This window comes from Aythya ferina (assembly GCF_964211825.1).
Source record: "Aythya ferina genome assembly, chromosome: 6".
Taxonomy (NCBI): domain Eukaryota; kingdom Metazoa; phylum Chordata; class Aves; order Anseriformes; family Anatidae; genus Aythya; species Aythya ferina.
In genome coordinates this window covers 16,780,875-16,802,114 of record NC_140303.1, presented here as the reverse complement: position 1 = coordinate 16,802,114, position 21,240 = coordinate 16,780,875, and the positions used below count along the sequence as shown (strand labels likewise).

Genomic DNA, 21,240 nt, shown 5'->3' with positions numbered 1-21,240 from the left:
AAAAGCAGCAGAGTATTAGCTGCAATCAGGCAGCTCTATCTAGGTCTTTTTTCTCCAATGACTGAACAGAGTTGGACCTGCAAATGCTTGCAGGTAGGTGAGATCTGTGGCAATTCATCAGCTCTTCAGACCAGCACGTTTCAGTATAGGACCATTTCCAGACTGCAGACCAAAGCCAGTCCTGACAGATGTCTCTGGATATATTTTGAATATCATCTATTTCCATTCCTTCGGCTCAGCACAATAGAATATCTGATCTGTAGAGTGAACCCTGTCATTAGGTAATTTACTGTAACAGCCAGTTCTATGGCTGTCATTCTGTAGCTTCAGTTCTCCAGCACTTAGCGGCTATGAAAACATCACCCAGGTGCTGCACAAGACTTGCTATCTGTTTGTCAATATGGGCTGAAGTTTTTTTATTGGTTATTAGAAATAACTATTATAGTCAATTGTAATAATTTATGGAAGGAAGAATCTTTGCATGAGTAGCAATAACACCTATTGATCTCACTGCTGTATTATTTTGCTCCGTGAGCCTAAACTAAATCATGTGTAAATGAAGTGCTCTGTAATATAGGTCCTCATAGCTCCTCTCAAGGACTGCAGCCTCCTCAGTTTTACCACTGTTGAGGTTTGGGGAATTTCCTGGCATACTTTGCTCCTCCATCAACCTTATTCACAGGGAATAGATTTTCTAGTAGGAAAGACAGCTCATAACTGATCTGAAATATCTCATACACAGAAGAAAGCAAAGAGCAAAACACCTCTCCTGTACACATTAACACCCTAAACTGCACGGTACAGTGTCCATGGGTGGACACCTGGAAGTTGGTAACCCTACTTGTAAGCCGCTTGAATTGCTCCAACGTACTAAACATACTAAACTGTCACAAATACTGTCCTTTTTATTTTAAAAAGTCTTGGAGTAGAAAATTAATTATTCCTTCCTCTTCATTGCTATGAAAACATGAATGTTATTTCGTTTAGACTAAGAGATTAGGAGGAAAAACATAGCAATCCAAAATACACAATGCTGTGGAAGCATTACCATGAAATGCAGAATTTTGTAAAAGTTCTGTAATGATTTAAATAAGTCTAGTTTTATAGTGGTTTGCAATATTCAGCAATATTTTCAGAATAGTGGGCTAAATGATTTCACACTATTCACTCAGCTTTGTGCACGTTTTCCCTGTGTGCTATTTCTCCCTCAGTGTACTCACAAGGTAGTCTTCAATATACAGTAAAGAATGACATTCTGGATAATGAATATCTCTCAGTACTGTACCATGACTATAGTACTTGTTATATGGAATATGCAAATATGTGAAAACCTATGAAATAAATATATGAAAGTGCAGTACTGCTGGTGATTTATGTGTGATAGTAAGTATATGGCTTCTTAGTTAAACCCGGGCATACTTTCCTGTTCTGCCATCGCAGTCACCTAAACTGAAAGACCGTGTTCCTATTTGTCTGACATTGCCCCCAAACACTTTGGTTCCACCCATTCCGTGGCTTGATCTGTCTTGAGGCGGGCCTGTAGTTTCTCTAGCGAGCTGTGGCAAACCCATGTGTCTGCATAGACAGTGTCAGGTTAGGGTGCAAGCAACAGGCAGGTTCTTATCACTATATATGTGTGTGTACTTTGGCTTCTGCTTTTATTTTCCTAAACAAAATTGCACCAGAGTCCCTGCAGATGTAGCAAATAGCTGACTCATCTCAGAGCATTGTTCTTTTTACTGGAATACAGCGTGCTGGAAAAATCAATGTAAGAGCTATTGATTTAGGTGGTAATCTGGAGAGCAAATCAGACAGCAAACCAGATAACAGCTCGGTTCCTGCTAGTATTGTATTACTATGCCTAATGGATGGCAAAGAGAATTTTCATTTTGCTTTCAAAATTATTTCTTTTGCTAACTCTGCTACAGCAGTGTTTGTTAGTTCTGTGCTCTTACACTGTATGTAATGTTAGCAAAAGCCAGAATCCGAAGACTGAATTCATAATATTTTCAGTATGTTATGTTTTACCTCTTCTCATGTTATTTTCCAGGTATATCAAAACCTTTTGCCTGAGGATAGTAATAATAACTAATGAAATACTGAACATTAGGAAGGTTAAAACTGCTTCTCTATTTCACGTCAGCTGTAATGTCATAAGCTAAACTTTCAATTTTACTAAGCTTACGCTGTTCCACATCAGTGTTACGTTTATCTCATGCTAGAGAATCTAGTTAATTTTTCTATTGCCCTCTGAGTTCATCACTTCTGTTTTGTCTGTGTCCCTCCTTTCTTTCCTTACTCTTGGGCGTTTAGGTCCGAACTTCAGATTCTCTCTTCCTTCCCCAACTTCCAATGTGCCATTGTGTTAAGCTTGAATCCCCATCACTTTCTCCTTTCATTTTAAGATCTTCTTCATGTGCAGAAGTTGTCTTGTACTTCCCTATGAAGAACACCATAAGAACAGACAGGGGAAGGTGTCTCAATTAGAAGTCACCAGTTCTACACAGGGCAATATTTTTCAGTTAATTCTCATTGCTTAAGGCTTCTTACTCCTCCTAACTGATCTGCTTCTCATTCTGTATGACAAAATAAAGAAGAATCCTTTAGGCCTTTTCCTTTGTATCAAAGCAGATGTCCAGCTGTTTTAGTAAAAATATCCATTCATCCATGAATGGCATCCTTAAAGATATCTTCATTATTCTGGTTGGGGAGCCAGAGGACCCCTTGGAAGGTGTGCTGGATTCTCATGATTTCCCCTCCCATACCCACACAGACACTCTCCAGACAAGTTTGAAATGGGATAAAAACCCTCTAAAGTAGAGAGGAGCAGCTCAGACTGCACTTATCCCTGGTAATGGTACTTCCTTGGCATCTTATTACCACCTGCAAATTAAAAGAGCACATTTGAGTCTCGGAGCTACATCTGCAGCTTCCCATCGAAGCCATACTTTGTACCAAGACAGTTTTCCTTTTGCCTAGATAATCACATTTTGTTTGGTATATCAGCTCATACTTGAAAGGAAACACAGACTGGAGTGACAGGAAACTAGGTTTTCAAAGACAAACACAAGACAGACTGAGCTGTTCCCAAACCTGCATTGCTCCCCAGAGCTCACAAGTCTCCACATTATCTACCAGCCTTTGCTATTAATACTAGCAGCTATTTAAATACCATCAAGGTCTTCCCTTGAGAAGGAAGTGCTCATTCCCGAGTGGTTTGAGGATTTTATTAACAGTGAGCCCACTGGTGTGGGTGTGCTAGAGGTCAGGGAAATAGGAAACCTTTCCTCATCTGACTTCACCCTGCAGGAGGCTGGTGGGCTCATCATCAAGATCCTACTAATTTCAGTGGGCTTTACAGAAAACTCTTGCTGCTTTCTGTGTTCACTTTTACAATTAGCTCATAATTACAATCAGATCATAATTGAGGTCCTACCCCACCAAGGTGAAAGGTACCTTTGATTCTGTTTTTCCCCTACTCCTTGGGAGAATTCATCTTTTAAATTTGCCTCTTAATGTGTTTTTCTTTGCAGACAAGCAAAGACTTTTTCTTCAGCTAGGTCCTAACTACAGCATTTGAAATGGGGTTAAGTCTGAGTTGTTATAAATCTAAGGAACATCCAACGACATAATTTTGGCTTGGCTCATTAAAACAACCAGGACTCACTGGCTCTTCCCACAGTGTTCAGACCCAGGGATTTGATACATGCATAATTCTAGTATTTACAATGATGGTTGTTATTAAATGAGCTCTTTCTAGTCTCTGCCATGAATTTTAGATGCTGGGCTTGTTTAGTGCCGCCTTGTTCTTCTCTCCAAAGGAAACAACGTGCAGAATAAATGATTAAAATCATGATGTCCCTCCTGAAATATGTAATTTATTAGAAGCAATTAGTACAGTATGTGGCCCTCATCCAAATTTGTAACCCCTTAGGCCAGCTTCACAGTGTCTGATGCATCTCATTACTTTGTGACTGAAGGTTAACAAGGAACATGGATAGAGTCTGGAGACATAAAGGATTGTTGTTAGTGTGGCAAGCACCAAGTTCACAGCCCACGAGAATCATCACAGAACAGAAATCTCAGCCTAAATTTACTTCAGGTGGCAGAGGAATGAAGTTTGTGAGTCTTAAGCAGCGACTACAGAAACCTATATGATTTTATGGGCTGCTTTCTTATATGGCAAACTCCAAAGGGGTTCTACCATTAACTAAATACATCAGGGCAAAACAAAGAAATATCATACTATACAAAAAAGAAAAATACGATGTCTTTGTGTGATTTGTGCTTCACACAAAGTCTTCAATTTATTTTTTATGAAATTTATATTAGCCGCAATCTTATACACATCTTGCACTGTTTTCTGTACATTGGGCTAGGTTTGTCAGCATTCTAAGCTGGTGCTGTTCATATGCTTTTCTTATGGGGGTAAGTCACTTTGGCTCAGGGTATTACATTTTTCCAATCTCTACAATGATGAGAAATTACGTACCCTTTTTTAATGTGACTGTGTTGCACATGAGCCATGAAGTCAGAACAAAAGAAGGAGCTGGTTTTCAACTATCCCCTCAGTCCTGAACTCATATTCCAGACCTCTTTGCTTTTCCAGCAGGCTAAGGGACTGAGACTAATTCTGGGCAGATATCTGGGACTGCTCCACAATGCAGGCACAGTCCAGTACCTGAAGCAATCACCAGGGATGGAGCTAAGTACTTCTCAGATGCCTTAGCAGAGCTGCAGTGGTCCTGCATTGGTATCTGCTCTTTAGCCTGATGGCACCCATTCTTCAGTTCCTTCTTTTTAGGTAGAAGATCCATCTCAATAGTTATTTCATCTCAATAGTTGTTTCTTGGGTAACAAAACAAGTCAAAGCTGTACCTTATTATTACCTCTTGTTTGTTAATGTGTTGTAATGTGATGTGACACAGCACTTTGCTGTGTGCATTTTGCCTCACAGGTAGAAGGCACACAACTGCCAGGACTTCCCAAAGCACTGGGAAAAGAACATTTATTCTGCAGTCTTGTACGATTGCTTTTTTTTTTTTTTTTTCTTTTGCATAACCAGATCACAAAAGAAAGCTGCAGCTTTGGTTTCAAATGTAGTTCTTCTTTTCTTTTATATATATTCTTACCCATATCTTAGTCAGAAAATACCTTGAAACTGCCACACCACTTAATATAGCATGGCCTTGGACAAACTTCCTGGCTCTGTTCCATCTGATGTATCAGATCTAGTTACAGAGATTGTATTTGTGAAATTCCCGTACATATACTGCTGCAAGAAAGAGACAGGATATGCTTCTGTGCTGTTCCCTCTCAGGATGCTATCTTCCAGTGCTTTATCTCTTTTCCTCATTCTATGTACTCCCCTCTCTCCTTTCTGGGACTTGTAGTATGGTAACAGTATATGTAAGTTAAAAAAAAAAAAAAAAAAAAAAAAAAAAAGAGATAAATTAATTAGTGAATCTCTAAGCTGGTGAATGGGGTGCATTAAATTGCTGCCACCTCAAGTTCAACTGGCTACCACTGTTCTGCTACTGCCCTAAAAGTTGGCAGACGCTGCCATAGTCTGTGTTTAATTTCTTACTGCTGGCAGCTTTGAGTACGTTTCATTTCACACAGCTGGCGACTTCTGCTTCAAAATGGCTCTGGCCCTGGCTGCAGTAAATACCACATTACCTTTAGAGAGACTGAGATGTTCAGTGGAGATTAAGCTTGACATCTGCTGTACACCAAAAAGGGGGCATTTGTGCTATAACTTGTCATCTGCCACCAGTACCTGGTGTGTGAAAAACAAAAGGTTGTGCTGAGCACTAATATCAGTCCCCAAATCACCACGTGTGGTCTAAGGGCCTGATCCAACCCAGACCAAAGTCTAGGGGAATATTTCCACTGACTTAATTCGGTTCAGCATGAAGTCCTCATATCTGATACTTCATTATAATCTTCACACAGTGAATGTTAAACCTGCCTCTTTCTAAGGGTAGACCCTCTTACGACAGAAAAAATGACTTTGCTTTTATGATAGGAGGGTTAGCTTACAAATGTTTGTGAAACAGCATTTATGGCTTGAAAGTAGTATTACTGAGTATTGTTATACCAAATATAGAGCAGTGTAAACATCATAGTATTATTAATTGCTTCTAAGCAGTAACAGAAGACATTAAAAAGTCAACCTTTTAAGCAATAACAACATAAAATATTACAGAAGGAGAATGTGGGAGGCCTAGTACTTATTTTCAAATGTAAAGTAGAAAGCTCAGGAAGGGCAATGAGTTATTCTGGTTACTTTATATCATAAGACATATTTATAGTGAAATTCCAAAGATTTTGGCAGTGCTGTGCTCTGAATTGAAACAGCTTTTGAAGAAAATATAATATTTCTATATGAGATGTTAGGTTCTTGTGAAGCCAGTCATCTGGAAGGGCATTACATTTTATTTCCTGACTATAGCCGTATTTCTGGGGTGGAGGTTAACAACCAAACCCCACGGCAGACTCTGACTCCAATGAGCCCTGCTGGAATAAATAACTGCCCCTTTGCACTGAAAATCCCAAGCTTGATCCCGAGAAAGCTGACCAAGCGAACCACTGGGGCTCCTGTAGTGCTTGACTCCCGGAGAGGAGCTGCAGGCAGGGTACCCAGGGTGTTAGTCAAGTCCTTGTCCCTCCTCAGCTCCGTGCCATCAGCCAGCCACATGGGGGACAGCAGGTCCCTCCTCTGGCACCGCCAGTGGGGCTGGCATGGGGGGCACGGGGCAGCTGGTCAGGTTGTACTGGGGCCTGCTGGGGGTGGAGGTGGGTCAACAGGAGCACAGGTATATGCACGGGTACCTCCCTAAGGAGGATTTTTGCAAAAAAAAAAAACCTCCATAGTATGTGGGCTCACCTTGTCTTTAATTTACTCTTATACAAAAATGTATCTAACTGCACACCTCTGCAGTCCCTCCATGTCTGTTGATATCTCCTCTTCACCTAGTCACATTTCCTTTACAAACATCTCAACCCCGAAAAAGCAAAGCTGTCAAAAGACAGCATGCAAAGCTACAAGCAAGCCCAAGGTTCATGGTGAACTTTATGTAGTGTGAGTGGCACCACCACACACTGAGCACATCTGTGGTGGCTTGTACAGCACAATCCTCCCACAAAAACAGACTTTCTTCTGATTCTTGGAGACCACCTGCATGGGGTTCCTTATGGTGGGGATGTTGTCTGAGTTTTATGACTTGATTTTTTTTCCTTTTGAAGTGAGCGACTAGTAGTCTGAATTTATTGAAAATCAATTTTTTTTCTAAAGATGGCCATGTGGTTCTTCTCCTCCTCTCCATAATTTCTCCCTTTCCTCACCCCTTGGGATACGACATTGCCCAGTTTAGCAGGAACAGAGAGTTCCCAAAACCCTCCACCAGAGCTTTGGCATGGAGACAAGAACATGAGCAGACTGAAGATTTCAACCACATCCTTTTAGGCCCACAGCTAGGACTGAAAACTCACATGAATTATGTGTGTGAATGTGACCAGAAAAACACAGGAAATACTGCAGCAAGCATATGGATCTGAAAAGGGATTCATTTTCCTGTGAGCTGCCTGGGCCAGAAGGAAGTTGTTTTAAGAGCCCTCATTAGGTTTAGCTGCTAATTTTTCCTGAAACAGGATTTTTCAGGTTTTTCAGCTTTCACTCAACCCGTGAACCAATGTTATTTTATAGCCAGAGGAGACTCAGCAGGCTCTGAGCAAACTACAGAGTAATTACTTTTAAGCACACATTTAATAAGACTTGTGGGATTGAATGACCACTACAAAAAATATATACGTAAAATGTTTGCCATGATCATCCCAGCCCAGGGTGCCCCCCTTTTGTATATGTTGTGCGCACAGCAAGAAGGCTGGGGGACCATGTGCCTGGCAAACCCTGCAAACAGTGTGGGTTCATGGGCTGCTCGCTGTGATGGCATCTTTCCAGGCGGCACAAGAGGCACCAGGCTTGTAGCTGTGCCTGGAGAGAGCAAGCAGAGGACACAGGGAGGCCAAGCACCCCTACCCAGCCCAGCCTGGGACAGGACACAGTGGCAGGATGAGACCAGATGGATGGGGATGAGCAGGGCCAGTGAAAACACGGTGCCTACAAGCTGCCCTTCCCCTGCGCAGGCAAAGGTGGGCAGCACACTGATCCTTTTCTCTCGGGAACGAGAAGAAAGGATGGAAATTCAGTGTTCTCTTCAGCTGCCTTGAAATTCCCGAGAAAGCTGAATTACTAAAAAAGAGTCACTGGGATTTTTGGCATTAAAGCTCCCCCTGATGACAGGAAGGTGTATTTTCTTATCACTAGTTCTGATGAATTGCTGTGGTTTGGTTTTGTTTTGTTGTTTGTTTTTATTGTTGTTGTTGTTGTTTGTTTTGTTTTGTTCTTTTTGTTTTCGAAAAAAAAGCCTGTTAAAATTTTGGGGAAATTGGCAAGAAAAGTTATAAGAGAATGAGCTGACATATTAAAATCTGTCTGTGATATGTATTTTTCAACTAAAATCTGAGAGCTTGTTACTGCATTTCACCTGCAGGTCACCAAATTTCCCCAAATTCTGGAGTGCTCAGAGCTTGACCTTTGCTTCAAGCTCTCTCTTGGCAAGATCAAAAGCAAGAAGAGTGTTAAAAGTCATTTTTACAGAATCTATGGCTCGGAAATTAATGTGTCTAAGCCTTTAGAGATATGCTTACCTTTTCTGTACTTTGTCCGTATTTTCCACAATGAAACTGAGTAAACTGATATTCTGTCACCTAGATTATTGTTTGCACTTTCAAGAAAAATTGAGAGCAACACTCATTTTCAGCCTCTGACTATTAATTTGAGTGCCAGATAGCGTGCTTCCAAGATGTAATTACATTCTGGTTGTATTAGATGTTGGCTCTGGGGTATTTTGATGCATTAGGCAAACCAGGAGATGTAGGTTTCTCACAAGATCAAGTCACTCGCACAATAAGGAGCCACTAAAGATTTTGCCCCTGATGTTTTGCTGCCCATGGCAACTACAAAGTAAGACCAGTTGTATCGATGGTAATGCAAATCACTTGCGGTGACAGCATTCCGTGTTGAATAGCTGATTTCTTAATATTTGTTTTGAATTTGCCAGCAATCCAAAAAAACAAATTTACAAGAATTTGGTAAGCTTTCAGTTGTCAGTAGGCTTAGTGAGTTAAAGTGAAAAAGTATCAAATTTAGAATATGACTAAAGGTGTCAAAAGAAAACTTTCACTGTTTCATCTTCTTTCTCCTCTCCCCAAAGGTCAGTACAGAGACATTTTTCCAGCCCCCCACTGTGGTCTATGCTAGGACTTCAGTTGTGCTGACTTGGCATATTTCCGAACAGAAAGGCACACTGGTTGTCCATAAGCTGTAGGTACTTGATTGTTTTGCCTGTCTCTGTTTCGGAGAACCGTTTTCCACCAGCTGTTTCAGATTCAATGCTGTGTGGGAAAGGGTCTCTTCATTTTCCTGAATGCTGGAGAGCAAAAGCCCCACTTCCCGCTTGGCAGCTGACCAGCAAGAGTGAGTGAGCGCAGCCCAGTCCTCACTGAGGACCAAGAGGTGCCTTCCTTGTCCTCTTCCTGCTGGCTGCAGCAGCGAGGATCAGGAATTTAAGTAGGTAGAAATTATGAGAGAAAACAACACTCTCCAACGCGTTTTTTAGCTGCAGCCTGTAAGACGGGACAGCAGTTATTTATGAGTTAGGAGCATGGATTCTTTAAAAAAACCTATCTGAACACTGGGAACAGTAGTGAAAATTAGGGATATCTATCCACCTCCCACTTCTACACAGTTACTTTCCAGACTAGAGTTGTAATTTTATGTTTAAGCGCAGTTATGTCTTATGAAATAGTAATGTATAGTAAGCACAGTTCCCTTGTTGACATTTCTGTGCTGGAAAATGAGGAGCTTGTATGTTATGTGAGGACAAGAGTCAAAGGGCACAAACTGAAATGCATGTAATTCAACTTAAGAAAATTTTGTTTTCACTGTGAGAGTGGTCAAACAGTGGAACGGGTTGCCTAGAAAGCTTGTGCAGTCTCTTTCTCTGAAGATACTCAAAACAGGAGTGGACACAGTCATGGGCGATCTGTTCCAGCTGGCCCTGGTTAGATTAGACAACACCGGGGGTACCCTTCAGCCTCACCTATTCAGCTGCTCAATAGCTGTTTTTCTTACCATTTCTGAAACATAAGTAATTCATAAAATGTTAATGACAACCATGATAAAAACTTCATCCTGCAGCTGCACGTACCAGAATTTCACCTTTTGTTCTGATGGATGACATCTTTTTGTGTGTCAGTATGTTCCGTACTCCTGCAAGAGTGCTCTCTAGGTCAGTTTGCTTGGTCAGTACTGTGTCTTAGGGGAAAATGTCTCAGAATCAAAAATTAGAATTAGTGCAGGCTGCAAGCCCCAAATAAGTTATCTCTTAATGTGAGAAACACCTCTCTAGCACCAGGGTTGTTAATAAAACCAGAAAAGGGATTGGCTCTGATTTTCTGGGAGAGCTCTGGTGCGCCTAGGCAGCTAAGCTGACTTGGTTAGTAACTCACTGCATAGGCTTTGCTTTGGTTAGTATGAAATGCCTGCTGCAGAAGGCTAGGGGAAGGGTTCAAGCCATGTTCAGCTTCAGTCTTCCAAAATGGATCCCAACTGTTTGAGGTGATTGCAGCAGCTCACAGATAATGAGGTGGTGAAAACTGCACAGGTTCATCCTTTCCAGCAGATTCCTGTTTGGATGTAGGAACTGCAGCTACTGTAGTGGTAATGTAAAATGGTAATTGCCTGCTATTCATACGCCACCCATGAAGTAACTGTGATGGGGGTAATTCAATGTAAACACTGACTTATCAATCACTTGCTTAATCATCACAATGTTTTTGTAATGTTGAAGGTGTTTATAAAATACTTAAAAGAACGGGGGAGCTCATTCCAGCATTTACAGTATTACTGATGTTAGGTTATGCAGATGCCAAAATCCTATCTCCTTTGTCATCGTAAAAAGGATCACAATGAAGACTGTAATTACAACTCAGTGGGGGATTCATCAGCAAATTAACAGAGAAGCTTACAGACTTCTGACAGAAACCAAACAGACTGGATTAATTAAAAGTGAAAGCCACACACCCCATGGAAGTATGACAACGAAGAACAGAGATGGATTTCTGGCTGACCAGCAGAGATTTTGCTCCTGTTGTTGTTTTATAAAGCACAACTCACTGCAAAGCTTTCTATCTGTGCTCTAACAATCTCAGGCTGCACAAAGTATTCAGCAAGATTCAGATCTGCCACTAACAAATCTTGTGCTCTGTCTGACCCAGACCATGGAAAGAAATAATGTTCACAAAAATAATGACAAAAATAGGAAATACAGATCCCAAAGATAAACCAAGCAGAATGCCTAGGGTCTCCTGCCAGTGCTTGGGGTGAAATAGAGGAAGCTGTGAAGCAGCAGAAGCTGGTCAACCCTTACAAGCAGAACTTCATTCATCCTGTCTTGGGCTCTGTCTCCTATTTCTGAGCACTGCAGCCTCACTGTCTCTGCCTCGGGACAGTGGCAGTCTTCCCTTCCCTTCCCTTCCCTTCCCTTCCCTTCCCTTCCCTTCCCTTCCCTTCCCTTCCCTTCCCTTCCCTTCCCTTCCCTTCCCTTCCCTTCCCTTCCCTTCCCTTCCCTTCCCTTCCCTTCCCTTCCCTTCCCTTCCCTTCCCTTCCCTTCCCTTCCCTTCCCTTCCCTTCCCTTCCCTTCCCTTCCCTTCCCTTCCCTTCCCTTCCCTTCTTTCTTTTTTCTTTTCTTTTCTTTTCTTTTCTTTTCTTTTCTTTTCTTTTCTTTTCTTTTCTTTTCTTTTCTTTTCTTTTCTTTTCTTTTCTTTTCTTTTCTTTTCTTTTCTTTTCTTTTCTTTTCTTTTCTTTTCTTTTCTTTTCTTTTCTTTTCTCTTTTGTTTAGGTTTCTTGACCTCAGAAATATCCCCAATGTCAGCCCAAATATAAAAAATCAAAACCACAGTACAATTGTCTAGGAAAACGAGAGCAGCTGGATAATTCTGTCTGTTAACGCTGATGTCAGATAAGAATGCCTAAAGAGAACTGAAATACAGCTGCTCAGAAATGTCTTGTGGAGCTGTGGAGATCAAAATGCTTCATAAAGCATTTTCAGTAAGGTTTTGAATGCACAAATCTCAGAGTGTTTAAATGAATTTTCCTTGTGTTTTCATCTCAAATCAAAGATTAATTTTCCTATAGCATGCCTAGATTTTTTAATAAAAAATCAGGCAAAGCTAAATGTTTTAGCACTGCTAATATCATAAAGAAAATTACTCATAAAGGAAATTTAGAAATTTCAGATTTTTTTTTTCTAATTGCAAGCAAACAACAATTGTAAAGCTCCAAGCAAGTGCAAACATTCAGCTTTGAAGTCTGCTGCTGTCATTTTTATAAATGCTTTGGCCTGAATCCATTCTGCTCAACTAAGGCATGTAGTTACCCTGGGCTTGTTACAGGCTGCCATGTGGAGAATCAGACTGGGGGAGTTTCTCTCTGTTGATGGTGTAAGGACTCACCAGCAGTAGCCGAAGGTTGGTGGGCATCTGCGTGCAATTCTACATCCGGAGTGCCCTTGGACATCCCACAGGGACAGTCCATGTGGTGCCAGTGGAAGAGAGAATGCAAGGATGTTTTTGACGATGTTAACTTTTTACAAAGTTTATCATTATAGAGGAGCATCACATGTCTTTGCACTTAAAACAAAAGACTCCAAAGGTTACCAAAAAATCTGCATTAAGTAAAAACGTTTGCCGTGTACCAAGGCCAAAACTTGTGAGACTAGGATAGCACTGGCCCCTGTAACTTAGGATGAGTATTCCCAATTATATGCTCTAGCAAAAGGGGCTATAATTAAGCTCTTGGAGAAACCTGATCCTGTATGTGTCTAACCTGTGACTGGGCCTAAATTTAACCACTTGTCCTTGTATGAGAAGCCAGTCACAGCTGGTAAGCACCTGGTGCACTGAATCTGGACGTGGTCTCAGGTCTCATGTCTCCTTAACCTGCAGTCATACTTAATATTGCAGATGTACTTATGTCCCTTCATTCCTTGTACACAACATATGAAGTTTCCCTGCTATTGTTAACAGAATTCTACGCACATTTAGGACATAGTATCTTCCTACATGTTTGTTAAATTTTGCAGATAAATTTTCTGTGTAAACTTTAGCTGCCCAATGGGGTGTACACCGGGGCTGCATTACTGTGCCAAGGTCTGCCAAGGAGGTACAAACAGAGCTGATCAGGATGAGAATCTTATTCACATCGTTCAAGTTTACATCTATAAATGTCCCTATGATTAAATAAATAAATAAATAATCCTTGGCTTCCAGAGACCCATAAACAACATAAGCTGAGACAAATATTTGTTTCCACTAAAGAAATGGTGGTTCTTAATGTTACGGTGGTACCAGTGCACCACCAGTGAGAGGTTGTTTTGCTGTTTAAGATCATTTCCCTGCTCTACTAAATGGAGTTTATACCACCTCTTCATACCACTTTTTCTTTATACCACTGCAAGCTGCTGTGAGCAGGACATAGGTAAAAGCACTACACTTTGTTCTCATTGCTCAAAGCCTGGAGCCAGGCAGCAGGCCCTCTGTGAGGCCTACAAGGCACCTTGGCTGCAGGCCCTTCAGAAGAGGAATACTGCCTCGTCTGTCCCTGCCATGGTGTTGAATTTAAGCACGCAGCTCTAAGCTTCTCTCTGAATGATGAAAAAAATGGATGAAAAAATGTCAGCTGAAGAAACGTGACGCTCCCAGCTGCAGGCTCCGGCAGCTCACCCAGGCCAGAGCAGCAGAGCCCTGCAGAAGAGCCTTGCAGGACTTCGTCACACATGTGGAAGCCATCTAGCCACGTTTTTCACCTCAAGCTGTCGTTGAGGTATTTGACCTAGAGCCATCCTCCACAGAATCAGCTGAGAAATGTTTTCTGGCTTTCCAAATGGTAAATTAAGGATGGGCTGAGGTTGTTACAAGCCGAAACATTCACATAGCTGGTGGCAGGGGCTTCTGCTTTTCATTTGGACCCTTAATACTGGCTGACTTCTGCAGACAAAGGCCTAGAAAGGAAACCAGCAAAAGGATATGTTTGCATACCAGCAGAAGTTGCCTGGAGCAACGAAAGCCTTTCTGTTTACTCTGTTGGCTACCGTAAGTGAGAGGTGCTGTCCCCTGGTCACAGCTAAGCTGACCTCTGTCTCCGGTGAATGTTCCAGCCAGCCCACGGAGGATTAACAAAAGCATTTCTGTGCTGAAGCAGCTCCTCCACGCTGGTGTTACGGAGCCAGAGCTGCTTCAAGGAGCTTCTGGGAGTGAAAACTGGAAAGTGCTGTGTGAGAGAATAAAATGGAAAGCAGCCAGATCTTTGCAACATGAATTTGCTGCTCTCATACAGTTGTTACTGTGGTAGTATAACACTGGGTCTTTTGACTAGGAAGAAAGCGGCATAACCCCCAATTTTGTCTTTTAAAAAGCTCACCATGAGGACTACATTTTGTATATCTGGAGCTAAGAGAAGAGTTACTTAGGCAATCCTTATTGCTTTGTGTCAGAAAGGTCGTTCACAAATATTTATGAGGCCATGCTGACCTGCTGGATACACTGATGATCTAATCTACTCCAGGTGTGACCTACATAAACCTATCAGATTTGCCAATACTTCAGATCATTTGTTTTCATTTAGCTATCAGTATTTTTTAAAGAAATTTATGTTATCGATGTTATAGTAAAAAAAAAAAAAAAAAAAAAAAAAGAGGAAGATCAAGCACAAAAGCTGTTTTCTCTTTCTTTGAAAACAGGAAGGAAAAGTCCCATTGACATCTGGAGCATTGGGACCAAGCTCTGTGTAATGCCAGATGACCTGTCTGTGTTCAGGCTGTCTCACTGCTCACCGAGTAAAGGCAGACCTTTACATGTTGGTTATCAAGGATCAAGTGATTTGTTTTTTACATTACCATGAAACCTTGCTTAACCACAGCCTGCAAGTACACATACCTTCCATAGTCCTTCAAGGTGATTTCATAGTGAAGTATTTTAGAGTTTGGCCCATGATATCCTTTGCTAGTTCCAACTCAAGCTGACCATTAGCTTTCCTAACACCATCCCTGTAGTACAGGCCTGCATTTTTTCACCATGTTCCACATGTTCCTCATTTTTAGCTAGTCTTCACTTGCATCTACAATATACTCTGCTGTATGTATCATCTGTTTGGCCTTGGAGCTCACTGTTGGGGTCCCTGCTTAGCCAAGGTGGTATTCTGGTACTGCTGCTTGTTTTTCTTATCAGTACAGACCATATCTGTGCTTGGAGGGGGCTGCCCTTGAAGACTAGCTAGCTCTCCTGGGCTCTTCATGTCTGCCTCCCACTGCATCCAGCTTACAATTTCCCTGAATAAGACAAAGACGTGCTTTTCTGTTATTCTTTTACATATATATATATAAATTATATATTATACGTTATATATATATAACATATTACATATGTTATATATTACATTATATTATATTATATATATTATATACATAAATATATATAATATATACAATATATTATATATTATATATGTATGTTATGTAATATCTAATGCATAATATGTAATATGCAATGTATATATCTATAATATAATATATATAATATTATAATATATAGTATATTAACATAACATATATTAATATATTAATAATATATAGTAATAATATATGATATATATGATATATATAATTCAAAAATCTGTTTCAGTTGAAAACAAAAAAGATGACAAAGGAGTTTTAGAGATGTAAAAACATTTTTGACTTATTGATAAATTCAAAACACAATGTTACATAAAAGAACATTTATTTTTCCAATTTGGTGGCTTGGATACAAGATTTATGTTTTGATATTCTTATGCTTTCTGGGGGAACCAGAACATATTTCATTTAGGACTGGCATAAAATAGACATTTATACTTGGCTATGATCTTCCTTGGCCATGTTTGTTTGCTCGATAATTTCAAGGCGATTTAAGTTCTGAAACTCTGAAAATGTCTGCTTTGTCTGCAGCTCAGCTTCATCTATCACTGCTTTTTGAAAATCTGGAAATCTATTTTTGATAGGAAGAGGATCAGTTCCAAATCATAAAAGTAAATAACCCTTCAAACTTCAGGGAATTCAAACTGCCAAGCAGACTTCAATCTGAAGTTTGGTAAATGTCAACACTGTTCCTTGGGCAGTGAAGCAGGGTGAAGGAAGGAGTGTTAAATAGGACAGGGAACTGCCTTAATTACTTGAGATAGGGAACTACCTTAATATTTTTTTTTTTAGATATTAATTCAGAAACACTTGGTTATTTCATATCTTGTGACACTGCTTAGCCTTCTAATCTGGTGCTTTGGTCAGATGGATAGAAGCAAAAATCAAGCTGTTGATTAAACACCATAGATGTTATTATGTGACTGCAAAGATGCCAGGAAGTTGTACCATTTGCACTCATAATTTATAAGCAATCTACAAATATGCTTTGAGGCAGTGACTTCATCTAAAAAGAATTACCAGTTCAAAGTGTATTAGTGTGCATCTGCTGAATATGCCTTGGCATTAAGGGTTTCTTCATCAGCATTAATTGGATTAAATTACCTGCAGTGAAATATGAACCCTTTGAGGAAAAACAATTCTTGTCCTGATGGCTTCAGAAGCATAAAAGAGTGGGGGTGGAGGGAGTAGAGGAAAAAAAATCAAAAGCCAGGCTTCACCTTAAGGCAGAATAGGGTGATTTTGAGCAACCTGTGGGTGCAAAGTCATGGTGAGCGTGCAGTGAGAAGGTAAAGCCCCACAAGAGGTGAGCAGCCTTGGTGATGGAAGGGTTTTGCTCTCAGACCTCCCAGGTGGAGAGCAGAGCCCCAACCAGAGCGGGGCCGGGGACCAGCCAGCAGGATGGCTCAGACCCTGTGAAGCACCCCCACACACCATGGGAGAGCAGGGCAGAGCACCCAGGCTGGGGACAGGGCAGCAAGAGACCACCAGACGGAGCAAGGAGGCAACGCTTCGGTGGGCAGACTGCCCACAGGCTCAGGGTTACCCACTGCCTGGAATAAGGGCCATGGAGGACACAGGGTGCAGGCTACAGCAAGCAGGCCGGGCCAGGCTGCAGCGCCCAGCCAGGACATCTTCTCTCAGAAGATCCATTTCAACAACTGAACAACTGTTTCCCAGGGAACCAAGTGCTGTCTGTGTGATCTAGAAATAGGAACCCAGAGAAACCAGGGCCCAGCATGGAGCAAGACAGGCTCCTGCTGGATATGGAGCAAGCCGCACTGCCCTTCTATAAGACCTTCTATAAGATAAGTAGCTGTTTCCAGCTACTTGTAACTTGATTAAACTGGAATAACTGAAGTTGAAAATTTTCAGAGCGATGAATTTGTGAAAAAGTATCCCATATTTTGGAGTGATGTAGATGTAAGTAGTGACGTGCAGGAACCTCCAGCCTATTACATGGCTGGGGCCATGACCCTTGGACATAAACCACCAATTTTTCTTACCTTTTAAGAGGTAATCTGGGTTCTGCCGTAAGAATGCTTTTTTTTTTTTTTTTTTTTTTTTTCTAAATCTGCCTCTAGAATTGCTGGGACAGTGGGGTTATTAGATTATCCATCTGCACCTAACTAAAGTGGCTAGGATGCAACTTCTCAACAAAGGAACTGATGCATAAGGGAAGCTTTTGGTTCTGACAACCAGAAATGGGGAGCAGACTTATGAATGATCTGCAGTGAAACAAAAACTGTTTTCGTGTTTTGACAGCAACAGCTCCAGAAAACATCAGACGTATGTTTTGATGAAATCATGAATCTCTGACTAAAAGTTTTGTTCCCACTACAACTGTTTCAGTCAAAAACTAGGGAACTAGTCCAGAGAGTAATTTTGTGTATTTGTTGTTTACATTTTTTTGAGAATGCCAACAAAAAAACAACCAGCAGCAGGGACTTCACAATTTTTTCAAACCCAAACCTCCAAATATAATGAGATACCCCTTTCATCCATTCCTGTGTGGAATTCAGAGGTCAAGAGAATATCTGTGGATAGAGCACCACATTGTTACTTGTTTATCATTTTCCCCGTGTTGGCAAAGAGCAGGTCACACAGCTTAAATAACCTTGCTGGTGTGACACCTGAGAGCCCCTGCAAAGGCCTCTCCTCCCGAAATCTGTCCACCGAGCAGGCCGTGGGGGTGAGTGCCGCAGTGTGCTCCTGGGCGAGGGCAGCGCCAGGGCCTTCTGACCGGCCTTGGCAGCCACTGCGCTTCACTGCAGCGTTGTATGACTGCACGTGATTTTTAATCTAAACGTATGATTGCTACCACTTAACTAAATATTTTTATTACTGTTGACTATTTTGGTACTGCTGAAGTCTAGCACTTTGTGCACGAAGTACAAGTTTCCAGAAATGCCACCATCTTCTTCAGTTCACATGTTCTTATGAATCCACCCACTGCATATGTTCCCATGATACTCATAGGAGTTTCACTTCCTGTGTGTCACTTCATGCTAACTTCCTGCACTGTGTAGCTGTCTTATTTCACTTCAGGGTCAATTAATTCTGGCAGCCTCCACTGCAATGTTTTGTGGCTTGTGAATGACGGCATTACAAGGTTTTCTACATGTGCTAGCCAGTGCAAAGAACACTGCCAGTTTTCAGTGGAGAGAGTTTTACACACACTTCTTGAACTCCATCAGGCTCTGTGCTGTGACCACTTCCTTGGGGAGCCTGTGCCAGTGCCCCACCACTGTCTCAGTGAAGAACCTTTTCCTGATATCCAGTCTAAAAAAAAAAAAAATACAGTTCCTGCTGCCTGCTGTGTGCTGGCTGGGCTGTGCCATGGGAAGGCCACAGCAAGCAGGCCGCAGCAAGCAGGCTGGGCCAGGCCGCAGTGCCTGGCCAGGACATCTCCTCTCAGAACATCCATTTCAACATCACAAAATTTCATCTAAGCTTCTAGCTACCTGAGAATGAAATGGAGATAGGAATTATGAAAATATATATATATATTTTTTTTTTTTACTTCTGGAAGTTTTCAAACTCCTGCTGTGTGAGAATCAATGGATAATGTTCATTTATGTCCTGATCTCCATTCTTGGTGTGAGAAATGATTCAAGTTTGTCACCACATCAGCTCCAGAGAATCTTTGTCAGGTTTGGTGCTCACTTTGCATCAGGACAGTTCTTGTCTATAGATCGTGGGGAAGCACCTTGGAGAATTCTGCTGCATGTAGGAAGCTGTGGCCATGAGGCCCTGGTTCTCTGTGAGCAAGGACTTTCAGCAGATCAATCTCAGGGAAAAACTCAGATTGAAATTCTGGTAGAATAATTCCCACACCTATTCTGTGACCCTTTAAAATTCAAAAGTCACTTGAGATTGGCAATAGTAATCTCTTCAAGGATCACAGAGAAGAGAAGAGAAAAGAGAAAAGAAAAGAAAAGAAAAGAAAAGAAAAGAAAAGAAAAGAAAAGAAAAGAAAAGAAAAGAAAAGAAAAGAAAAGAAAAGAAAAGAAAAGAAAAGAAAAGAAAAGAAAAGAAAAGAAAAAAGAAGCAAATACTGTTCTGTTCTACAAGGTGTCTGTTAGTGGTCTTTCCAACAAAGCATGATAAATTTCCAAAGATCTTATATTCAAGGAAGAGAATATTTCTGTTGGAAATACATTACAGTACTGTCTGAATTTTGATGTTTGCAGGAAAAGGGGATCAGTATAAGCACTAAAAATATTTCTATTAGTTTATTTATTTCTTTGTTTCTTCCTTAAGGAAAACAAATGTCCAACATGAGCTACCACAACTTTTAACTACGACTTTTATATTTTCAGGGATAAAGCATCTGAAGAGTCAGAGTGATTCAGCATTTCCAGAAGAGGAAGAGGGAATCAGTGAAAGAGAAGAGGAATGGGACCACTAACCCGCACAAGGGTGCCTGGGGGCCGGGTACCATGATGACAGAGCTGCGACACCCCGTGTGCGTCCCACAGTTTTCCACCGCTTGTGTTCCCGCAGAGCAGGGTGCGCTGGGGAGCACGCCTTGACTGGGCTTTACAGCCACTTGCAAATTCGTTTTGTGAGCCTTATACCTGGAGATAAAACGGTTGTTTTAAAGTCACTCTTCTTTCATTTTCTATGACGTAGAAATGTCATTTGCAAACGTGGTAGTGATCTGATGGCAGTATTGCCAGAGCTTAACTTCTGCGTGTGAGCTTTGTTCTAAGACTTGTTGTAAATAAAACCCATTTAAAAGCTACAAAATAAATAATACATTCATTTAGACAAGACTGTGTGTTGTACAGTGGGTTTGTCTACCCTGCAGAGAAATGTCGTTTTAGTTAAAGACAGCTTTTGCTAGTAACATCAGAGTTAGCTGCAGTAACATAGGCAGAAAAAAAAAAAAAAAAGAAAGAAAAAAACAAGAGGAGTCGCCTCTCCAGACCAATGAAGTCTGTCACTATGACTGCAATGGTACTATGACTGCAATGGCAGTCTGAGTGCCATGTAGTGTGTCTGAGGCCCGGTAGTTCGGGTTTGTGGTTCACACCAGCATTTTCATCACAGACCATGCAAACTCTACGGCTCCAACTGAGCTCAAGAGAAAACATAAAATGAAATAAAGTGGAAAAGAAAAGCCATGTTTCTTCAAGTCACACTTGACAGATCATTTCCTTTTTATCAATAGCTGTTTTTTAAACCAGTTAACTGTGCTTTTGTATTAACTGTTTGCTACAGAGTCTTACACTTGGTTTAACATTCCACTGCTTTCAGCCTTTCTTAAAGGGCTGAGATAGAAAAAAAAAAAGAAAAAACACAGAGCTTTCTGTCTCTGTCTTGCCTGATGATTTCACTTGCAATCTGAGCTCTTTCATGAAGACATGCTGAGAACAGGGTCTGTTAACAAGTGTTTCTTTGTATTTGGGAGCCATCTTTTTGCCCTCCATCTATGCCTCTGTATCTGTCCTCTTTGTCACCATCTTCTGCGGAAACATTGCAAACAGTTCCTGTGACTCCAGCTCAGTACGGGCTCGCAGGAGGACTAAAAGGTCTCTCCAGTTGTGCAGGAGTGGCTACAGGACTGAGGGCTTTTTGTGCCACAAACAAGGAAGGAGGGAAATGACCCTTCATAAAACATTCGAACAGACCAAAGTTAAGACTGGAGCAGTATCGAGAA

The 21,240-nt window shown here is 41.2% G+C and overlaps 1 protein-coding gene and 1 long non-coding RNA gene across 2 annotated transcripts in view; one reads left to right on the top strand and one right to left on the bottom strand.

Moving 5' to 3' along the window:
* The window catches only part of PPP1R1C (protein phosphatase 1 regulatory inhibitor subunit 1C), a 47,982-nt gene extending 27,629 nt beyond the window's left edge, over window positions 1–20,353 (top strand). The window contains 1 exon segment of the mRNA XM_084524844.1: window positions 19,898–20,353. Within this exon segment, the coding sequence (XP_084380970.1) occupies window positions 19,898–19,986 (89 nt within the window). The 3' untranslated portion in view covers window positions 19,987–20,353.
* Window positions 13,945–14,743, bottom strand: LOC311439307. Its single transcript, XR_014694647.1, has 3 exons — window positions 14,546–14,743; window positions 14,217–14,395; window positions 13,945–14,126 (listed from the first exon to the last, which is right to left on the bottom strand). It is a non-coding gene; the product is annotated as an uncharacterized lncRNA (long non-coding RNA).
* Window positions 20,354–21,240: the final 887 nt, after the last annotated feature.